Raw genomic sequence first — 9694 nt, 5'->3', positions numbered from 1 at the left:
AAATACTAAAAAAAGTCCTTCCATTTTTTTTTTTTTTTTTTTTTTGCAGAAGTGACATTGTGGGGCAATATAAGTCTACGTTGATATAAAAGGTGCAAGGCCTATTTCGTCCTCCATGTAAGAGCCACCAATCTATCAAGCTTTTCCATGTAAATAACTGGAAGCACCTAAAAGGAAACCAGCCATTTTTGATGTTATCGCACCTTCAGTCACAGATGTTTTCATTCCTTTGCCGCTGGAATGTTTTCTCTTGATGATTTAAACAGTAGCATGTCATTTCCTGTAACGTTACCCCTCTCCCTCCTCCCCACTGTGTATGTGTTGACTTTTCATCTTTGGAACAGGTTGTGGGAGAGCGTTGGGAAGTGTAGAGCCGAGAACAGTTTTTATAACCAGTGTGACTTTATTTCCCAGATTGCACCGCGCACCGTGATGTTCCCAACAGCTGACAGTCGGTGAAGCCTCTGCCAGAGCTGTCCGTGGAAGCTCGTGAAGCCCGCTAGTCGGAAGCCCACATAGACTGGACACACAAGCCGAATGTTTGCGGAATTAAGAGTGCCTAACGAGAACCTAGTTTTTGGGAAACATTTTTTTAAGTTTCCTTTCTTATTTTGATATTCCAGCATTGGCAGCCGGGGACAATTGCTGTCAGCTAACTTCCACAATAGGTCGCTGCGTTGCTGGACTGCCGCTTTATGTTTTATTCGAGCTCAGCGGTTTGACTCCAGCCCTTCCCTCTCCAGCCGTGCCCCAATGCTGAGGAATGGATAGCGTGTCTGCTAACGGTGGGAAGATGGTCGAGAGTGATGAGCAACAGCCGGAGAGGCACAGCGGCGGTGGCGCAGCGATGGCCGCGCTCCATCAGTGCGAGCTCATCCAGAATATGATTGATATCTCCATCTCCAGTTTACAGGGGCTACGGACCAAATGCGCCGCGTCCAACGACCTCACGCAGCAAGAAATACGCACTTTAGAGGTAAAGAGATGTTCGCTGCCGTAGCAAGCTGTCTGGTTTAAACTGCGGAGTCATGATGCAACGACGCTATGTCCGACAGACTACTGGCTGCAAGCGACACTATGTCAGCGAGCTGAGCACGTTTTTTCTTATCGCTACTATAGGTTTTATGGCTTGAGGTGGCGACGACTTGATAATCACTATTAAATTGGCCTACTTTTATCTGGAATGTTCTCAAACGACTTAGACTGGCTGTAGCTCCGGCTATTTGCGTGACCTTCTGTTTTTTTATTTGTGATAGTTCGCAGTACCGTGCCGTGCAGCTGCATCCATCCAGCTTGGCCTAATGGCACACATTCAATAATCTGATACAGCTTTTATCTGTAGGCAGCTCCGAGCTGGATTTTGTGTGCCTGTGCAACCGGCCTGTCAAAACAAATAACAAGAGAGCAATCCTAACCTCTCATGACTTGTCCTGTGTGTTCAGAGAAAATGTGGAAAGGGAGGGCTGAAGTTCATTTGCATCTAGATGCTGATTCAGTTGCCTTGTTGGGAAGATTTGACTGTGTTTTTGCCCCCAAGGCATTTGGTTTGCAGGACAGCCTATATATGGTGAGTTGAACACAAGACATTTTATGTCCTAGCCCGTTAGCTTTATCTTTTGTAGGGCAGATCTACAGGCGAGGAGTCAGCAAAGTTTACAACCCAAGTAGGAACTCCCAGTAAATGAAATGTATACAGTTCCACAAAACCTACCTGATCCTTTTTAAAATTATTTTTATTTAAAAGACAATTTATCAATTTTTAAAACTACCTAATATTAACACTTGCTATATGGATAAGTTAACCAGTTGCTATATTTTCAGGTTTTAGAACAAAAGAAACCTCAGTCCATTAATGTTCCACATAAAGGCAACGTGACAAAAAAAGAATGCAATCTACATCCCAATGACTTGGAAATAGTCTAAACAAAAGAGAAAAGAAAAAACAAACTCATTTGAACTATTTGTGTGCTTTTGTTAATAACCCATCCAGGAACTCCGCTGTTGTATTACTTTTATGCTAAAAGCACAGAATTCTACTCTATTTTTTCTGCTAAAGTTAGGCTCCAAACCCCTGATATGGCCTAACTGTAAAACATGTACTTAACTGATCAGATTTAATTTGGCTAAATATTGGAAAAATACATAAAGTGGGCTGTAGTTTTGTGTTACTACTGCTTCATTGGATACTTCTACCTATCTTATCCAAGACTAACCTACTGTGTTTCATTGTATACTTGGAGAAAAATGTCACAAGAGAGTTGATCTCTTGCCCAAAGACTGCTGGAGATGGACACTAGCTATGCAGTGACCCTGCAAGAATAAACAGATATAAACTGTAGACAATGGATGGATGTGAATTATGCTAATGGCTTGATTTGTTCAACCAAGAACAAGACATTGTGCTACAGCAGTTTTAAGTTTTAAAAATTGGACACACTACTCAGATTTAGACTTATAGGTAGATCCTAGCCCAAGCACCAGCTTGAAATGATGTTGCCAGACGTAGACGAGGTGCAGTGTTGAACTATAAAACCAGACTTTCTTGTATCTTCGGTTGAACCTCATATTTTTGGAATTTGCAAATGACCTGAGTTGGACTTCATAGAGACAGAAAAAAAACAAGAATCACAAGTCTGATGGACACAGTATGAGTATAAAGTGTAGATAAAAGCTTCATATGAGCCAAATTTAGACCTAATAAATGGAAATGGCTTTTCTTCGTTCATGGTTTATTTAAGCTATATACCTTGGCTAAAACGAATGCTTAGTCTTGATTGGCAGGAGGCTATTAATTATCCATGCTTGTTTTATTTTTGTATAACTGAAATTGTACATTTGTTCCCAACTGGACATTTAATTTCAATCACACCTTTTAAAAAAGTTTTTTAATATGCTAAACAATTGTGCTTAAAAATGTCTTTCTGAGTCCAATGGTTATTTACAGGGCTTAATTTTATCAGACTTTTTACTCTTTTTCAGTTTGTTTTTAGTAGAAGAGGCAGATTAACGCAGAAAAATATGTACGGTGCTAAAACAATAGAAGTATATTTATTGAGAATATGAAAGTGAACAAATTTGTTGGTCCTTAAGTGCTTGGCAGACTTTTGAGTGTGAATTTGAAAGGCGCCTTGTGGGAACAAGTTTTAACAGAAAAGCAAGCTAAGTGATAAAATACAAGGGGAGCCCGGCAACCTCAGCTTGCTTGTGTTTCTAGCTGTTTTCTTAACCTACCCCACATCCACTCCCACTGGTTTTGTGAAGAAGCGGTGCAGAAGAAGCTGAGTGGCTGGTTACATTTTTGCTTCCTGAAGCAAAGTTGTTCGGTTAGCCAAAGCAAGCCCGAACTGGTTAATGGAATTATGAAGTCTCGGCCCGTTCAAGTCTACATTCTTCCACTCGTCTTTATCCGTTGTCATTTGTGCCTTGTCAGTGGAACAGGACGTGATCTGGCAGAGTACTTCCTGAGGTATGTTTGTCTCGTAGATACATTTTCCTCACCAGCATTGTTCTGCATGACAATGGACACGCAGTGCCGTTCTCATGTGCTTCTTGAAGACTCTTAACAACTGTTCTGAGGTTGTGTTTTTTGGGGTGGGGGGCTTGTTCGTCGTTTGCTTATGAGGTGTTGAAACAGACTTAACTTGTGCAAGCAGTGGATGTGGTTATTTTGAGTTTAATTTTGTTGGCTTGTGGTCTTGCAAAGTACAGAATTGTATCGTTTTCATGAAAGCTTAGTGTAACTCAGGGCTTTTGTTTTAAAATCTTCACACTCCTGTATTTGATATCAGATCAACGTTCTCATTGACTTAAAGCGGCTGCATCTGAAATGCCCACTGTAGACATGCACTGGGTGGCTAATTGTATAATTTATTTGTGTTTTCTTTGATTTCAGCTAAATAATTTCCACTTTACTAAAGTATTTTCCCATAGATTACCTCTAGAGTGCAGTCCCTTTGAAGACATAATGCAACTGCAAGCAGACTGCACATTGTACTGCATATGATTAGCTGTATGTTTAATCATAGTCTGGATTGCAATTTATGTACTTTAGATTTGTGGATTTTTGTTCTTGTCTTACTTCTTGTGGTATCTTCACCCAGACAAGTAAGCTAAAATATGTCAGATTGTACATTCCCAGCATTTTTTCTCCAGTTTTAACCACATCATACTGTATAAACAGTTTTACTTAGTGGACAATAACAAGGAAGGTAACAACTATTTACATAAGTTAATAAAACTAAAGAGGGAGCATCAGAAAAAGGGTTTTAAAAACTTGCTAAAATTTGTGAAATGTACTCTAGTTTTTCTTGCTGAGAAGCTGTTCTCATTGCACCAATATCTTGTTAATTTGCAACAAATTACCTTTAACATAGCTCTCAGTAATAATCCCATAGTTTGACTCTTTCAGGGTATTTACATAACATTTTGAAATAAAAAATTATGAGATGATCTAATTCCTGTTGTTAAAAATAAAATAAGAATATCTCACTTGTACTTACGTAATGTTAATAATACAATCTATAACATTTACCATAATAAAAAATTTTATACATGGGTTAAGCAAAAATTGACTACATGCTACATTTAGCAACTGCTTATTGACAGAAAAATATTCCTTTTGCTGTTCTGTTCTTTGTAGAATAACACAAGTATAACAAGCCGATATTAGCTGATTAGTTAGCCAGGCTAACTGTGCAAGTAGCCAGCCTAAAGACAGCTGCTTGTCAACTGTAATTGGAAGCTACAACGTGCAACTTTTATACACAATGTTTTGGGTTTTTTTTACATATTTTCTTATCTTAGCTCTGTTAATCATGCTTGATATGCCCTTCTCAATGTGCTAATGGGGGAGGAACTACTTGCCATTCCAGGAAAACTGTTTATCCGCCATCATTGGTGGCCTGAACATTCACAAACCTAGAAGAAAGTAAGGTTATAGCTAGCCAGAAGAGCTTGATTTTTTTATTAGGAACATGGAACAAATATATAAATAATTTATATATATATATATATATATATATATATATATATATATATATATATATATATATATATATATATATATATATATATTGCCGCTATAAAACAGCATTGCCTTACAGTGTGACCATTTTGATAGATTGTACTTCTTTGGTTGCCACGTCATAAATATTCCTCAATTTTTGAAGGAAGAAAAAGTATCCTAATTTGCATTTCCTTTATAAATGTGTGCATTATCAATATTCCTCTAAAGTTGAAATAACAGAATTTTGCACTTGTGGTACTTGCATTAAATAAAAAACACAATTAAGTTTACATGCGGGTAAGTTTGTTAAAGCAAAAATTATTAATAAGCACCCCACACCATCATCCTCCTCCTCCTACTACTACTACATCCGTTTGTCCTCTTTGTCTTTTATGCCAGTAGTAAAGTCCAGCTGTTGATCACGTGACTCTTGTGATGCGAAAGAAATGTTTCCACTGCAGTTTTGCGAAATACACAAATTTCAATGCACCTGAAAATCCTCCTCATCTCAGTGCAAAACGTTTTCTTTTTGTAAATTGACATGCAAATTACATTATAAAGTGTACAATCATACACAGTGGGGGAAGCATTGTGTTTCACTATCCTCACCAGGCACTTTCTGTGGCATCTAGTTGTAATGACTTTAAACTTTAGGAACAAAACAAGAGGAAAAGTGATCTGAATAAGTTGTAAATACCTATATCCAACGAAGTTATAATTGGGAGAATCATCAAGATATTTAAGAAGTTTGGCAACAATTTCTTTTTTTCTGTTGATTGAGGGGGCTTCGGTTCCTTTGAAAATCAACTGCCTTACTTCCTTTGTCTTTACTGGCACACACTGTTTTGCAACTTGCCAACAGACTTAACTTTCAGTTCTTGATTTAGCCTTCCCTGAGAATTGTTTTCCCACATTCCTTATTTGCCATAGGCCGGGAGACACGACAGTTAACGGCACGTTTTAGGATGAATTCCTGTGCATGTAGATGTAGATTTTATGTTTGCTGCATATACATGTCTTGAGATGTCAAGGATGTTCTCTTCCGCTTCACTCTTGAGACTTCTAGCAACTGCCCTTCTTTGCGCATGTTAAAAGGGTTGCATTTATATATAGACATTGTTTTTATATCTGAGTTAATCAGTCAGTCATGATTGTAGCAGGGCAGATGAAATTACTACCAAGGCTGCTAATTCAGACACAGAATTTGCTTGATGTGACTAAGGTCAGAAGTTGCCTCAGTCTGTGGTGCTCAGGGTTATCGTTCCAATATTGCACTGGAGTGCAATCAAGGGCGGCTTGAACTGGCTTTATTCTCTCATCGGGGCGAGCTTTATTGTTCCTCTTGAACCGTATGTGTTTTTTCTGTCTTTGCCTGTGAGAGGATAATGATACTGGCCCCTCTCAAATGGAGTGCTAACTGGTACTTCACTTTTCACATATTAATCCCACTCAGCTCGGTCTCTGTCTGCCTCTCTTGCTGCCTCTGTGTTACTCTTAACTGCAGCTCTTTATACTCCTGACTGTAGTTTCATCATGTCATTTAGCACTGCCTCAGCAACTTGCATGTTTTCAAGCTACATGATCAAATGCACAGAAATAGCTGTGGTATTTTTACATATCCCTAAATAAATGTTGTGAGGTATCCTTCAGGAGCTTGTCTTTTTCTTCTTCTTCTTCTTTTTTCTGTAATGATCATTTAACAGCAAACGCGTCACTCTGTTTTGTCTCCTCATGCTGTTGGGGGGGAGAGTTTGCTGTGTGCTCGTTGTGCGAGCTGTTGTGGCTGTGTCTATATTTAGACATCTGTCTTCCTACGCATTTTCAGGGTTGGTTGTTAAATAAGAAAATCAAATGACGCGCAAAGAGGCTCTGCGATAGGAGAGAGCAGGCAGGAAAGGGGAGGGGAGAATCAAAGCCAATCGGCTGGGCCGCCGCCTGTGACATGACAACCGCTGCTTGTGTCGCTGTGTCTGTCAGAGCCGTAGAAGTAGACAGAGGTAGACACCAGGGTGTAGAGGAAACAGCTCTGGTGACTATCAGCACTAACCCTGACTCTATTTCCTTTAGGGTGTTTTCCCTGTAAGGGAGGTGTAGCCAATAAGAATAGGATGCATCATGTGAAAAGCAGAATCGTTTGGCCATGTGGGCATGCCATGATCTATTCCTGACCTGACTCAGGATGAGTTGCATGGCATCCTGTAATTTTGAGGCCTGATTTGCTCATTGTGGGCAAGCAAGGATCTGCTTGATCTAGCTACAAATCAGTTGAAAGCGCATATGAAGTTTTTAGGCCAACGCTAATGTCTTCAGAATTTTATCTCAAAAACGGAGAAAGATCACCATAAACACATGGTGGATGAAGGGAGTGCTAAGCCTGAAGAAATGATAATCTGCATAACGGTGTCTAAAAGTGAAGGGCGGGGGGGGGGAAATCCAGCACAGGCCTGAGATGCGTCATCATGAAGTTGATTTGGAATGACCTCATTTGTATTCTGCAATTGTCGAAGTCTGGACATGAATTTATCTACACAGTCGGTGTTTTTTGTGTTAGCAAAATTTACCTTAACTTACCTCCATGATTTTGTTTTTAAATATTGATCTTAAGGTTATAATCTAACCAGTTACAACCAAAAGCAAAAAAAAATATTTGAAGAATGAAGTACGACAAAGTATTGTAATAATCTGATTTCTCCATATGGCTAATTTATTAACGGTCTTAAGATATTTAGAGCTTTCTTTAATGGATTCTTATATTATGCCTTTTACGTGGGGTGATACTGATACATAGGTACACCAAAATTTTAAGGTTACTGTCGGGGGTGCACCGATAAATTGGCCCTGATTTCCTTAATTTTGGGAAATTGGTGATCGGTCGATACTTGCATGAGAAATCCCTCAGAAAGTCCCAGAGTGACTGCAGCTGTGACTGCACTAGTAGTGACGCCCTTCCCCCACTAGTTGCTTCACACTTTTGGTTAGCTGGTCTTTCCCTCATTTAAACGTCACATGCTCCAAGCAGAACATTTTTCTTGTGTTCTGCCGAACTATTATCCTATTGTTAAGCTGTCCTAGGAGTTCTGGATTTCAGTTTGTCGTGAAGTAGGAAACCTTCTGGTCGTAACAAATTTCGGTTTTGCTTTTGCAACATTGACGATGCAACCAAATTTTGTGGTTCCTGGGGAGAATCTGCAACTCTTTCCTGTGTAAAAAGCAGAACTGTTTATGTATCAGAAAAAAGTTAGGAAATAATTTTAATGGATAACATTCTTACAATTGTGTTATCACAATCCTACTGTTGTCTTAGCACAGTAGGAATAATTGTCACTTTTTCTTGCTGTAGGTAGAGCATTCTTGTTTTAAGCTTGCTGTTAAAACCATGACCATGACTGTTATCATACATTGAAGATCTCATGCTTAGTATGCGTGTGTGTGTTTTAAAGTGGGGAGAAAATAAGCTGACCTTCCTATGTAAATATCATTTTGTGGGGTTGAGCATGGCTGCTCAGTTCTCAGATAGGCCATGCTATCCTTGGCAGGTGCACCAAAGTGCCTGTGTCAGCAAGAGGCTTGAGAAAACAACCAAGGCGGTGGGATCAGCTCCCCAAGTCTGCTGTATCAGGCTGGGCCTCTGATGGGACTCCTCCTCCTATGCCCCCTTCCCTGCTCTCCTCTCTGGTGGCTGTCACTCATCTTCTGCACAGCATTAGGCCGTTTCCATGGTGGTGTTTGGCTCGGCTGACAGGTGGGCTCTGACGCCATCTCTCCTCCCCCACCCTCCCACCTCCAGGCCAGACGTCAAGTGCTGTTTTCTCCGCTCTGCACCAAAAATAAAATGCAAAGGGGGGGCTGTGATTATGTGCTGGTGTGCCCGACTGCGCTTCCAATACAGCTACGCTCATTGCCCATATCAGTGCAGGATCTGGGGACTGGTGCTTGTGTAATCCTCATTCATCTCTGTTTTTTAGGCCCCTATCAGGCAGAGTGAGAGACGGCATTCAAGCTTCCTCGCCGCACTCTGTGACCTCCGCCGCCGTTTCCTATGGCTGCATTATTTACCGAGAAGTGTTCTTTTAAGCTGTGTTTCACATGTATGGGAAAATCCCACTGAAATGTTGCTGACGACTCAGAAGAGGGGTTGCTAGGTAACCTGACGTCACAGTGCTGCACTAGTGTATAGGGAGGTAAAGAAGGAGCTCATTAGCCACACTGAGTAAACGCCTCCTGTTGTTTGATCACACTGGGACAGATATGAGAAACACTACAGCAATCTGAAATATGCAATTAGATCACAGGTAATATTTTTGAATGTGAATTAAGAGGGTTAAGCTTCATCAGAACTTAACATCACACAGACAACTGCGCATTAAAGTTTGTATTTATTTTCATCTTGACCAATGAGCTTTCATGACATTGCCCTTGCAAGCTATTTGAGAGTAAGGCTTTTTAGTATTTCCTGTAATTACTTTCAAATGTACTATGTGCAGCTGATAATTGATCAATGAGTGCAGAGCTGAAGATCAGGATGAGGGTCAACACACGGAGCAATTACATCCTCTCCATCTTCCTCCTCTCTGTAGCCTTTTCATACTCCGGTTGAGAAGCTTTTATTCGCAGCATTTTTTCACCACCAAGGCCACATTTTTTCCGAGCTATGCAAGGCTGCACTGGTTTTCTGTTTGGCTGACAAGT

The 9694-nt window shown here is 40.2% G+C and overlaps 1 protein-coding gene across 2 annotated transcripts in view; it reads left to right on the top strand.

Annotated features, from left to right (window-relative positions):
* Window positions 1–338: 338 nt before the first annotated feature.
* The window catches only part of LOC122845017 (kinase suppressor of Ras 1-like), a 34134-nt gene continuing 24778 nt past the window's right edge, over window positions 339–9694 (top strand). The window contains exon 1 of one of the 2 annotated variants that reach the window (XM_044140969.1): window positions 339–976. In XM_044140969.1, coding sequence (XP_043996904.1) covers window positions 764–976 — 213 coding nt within the window. In that variant the 5' untranslated portion in view covers window positions 339–763. The remainder of the gene's footprint in view (window positions 977–9694) is intronic. The other variant, XM_044140970.1, reaches the window with a different exon arrangement.

Source organism: Gambusia affinis, linkage group LG15 (assembly GCF_019740435.1).
Source record: "Gambusia affinis linkage group LG15, SWU_Gaff_1.0, whole genome shotgun sequence".
NCBI lineage: Eukaryota > Metazoa > Chordata > Actinopteri > Cyprinodontiformes > Poeciliidae > Gambusia > Gambusia affinis.
Note: the sequence above shows the minus strand (reverse complement) of the source record. Positions and strands in the feature narration are given on the sequence as shown.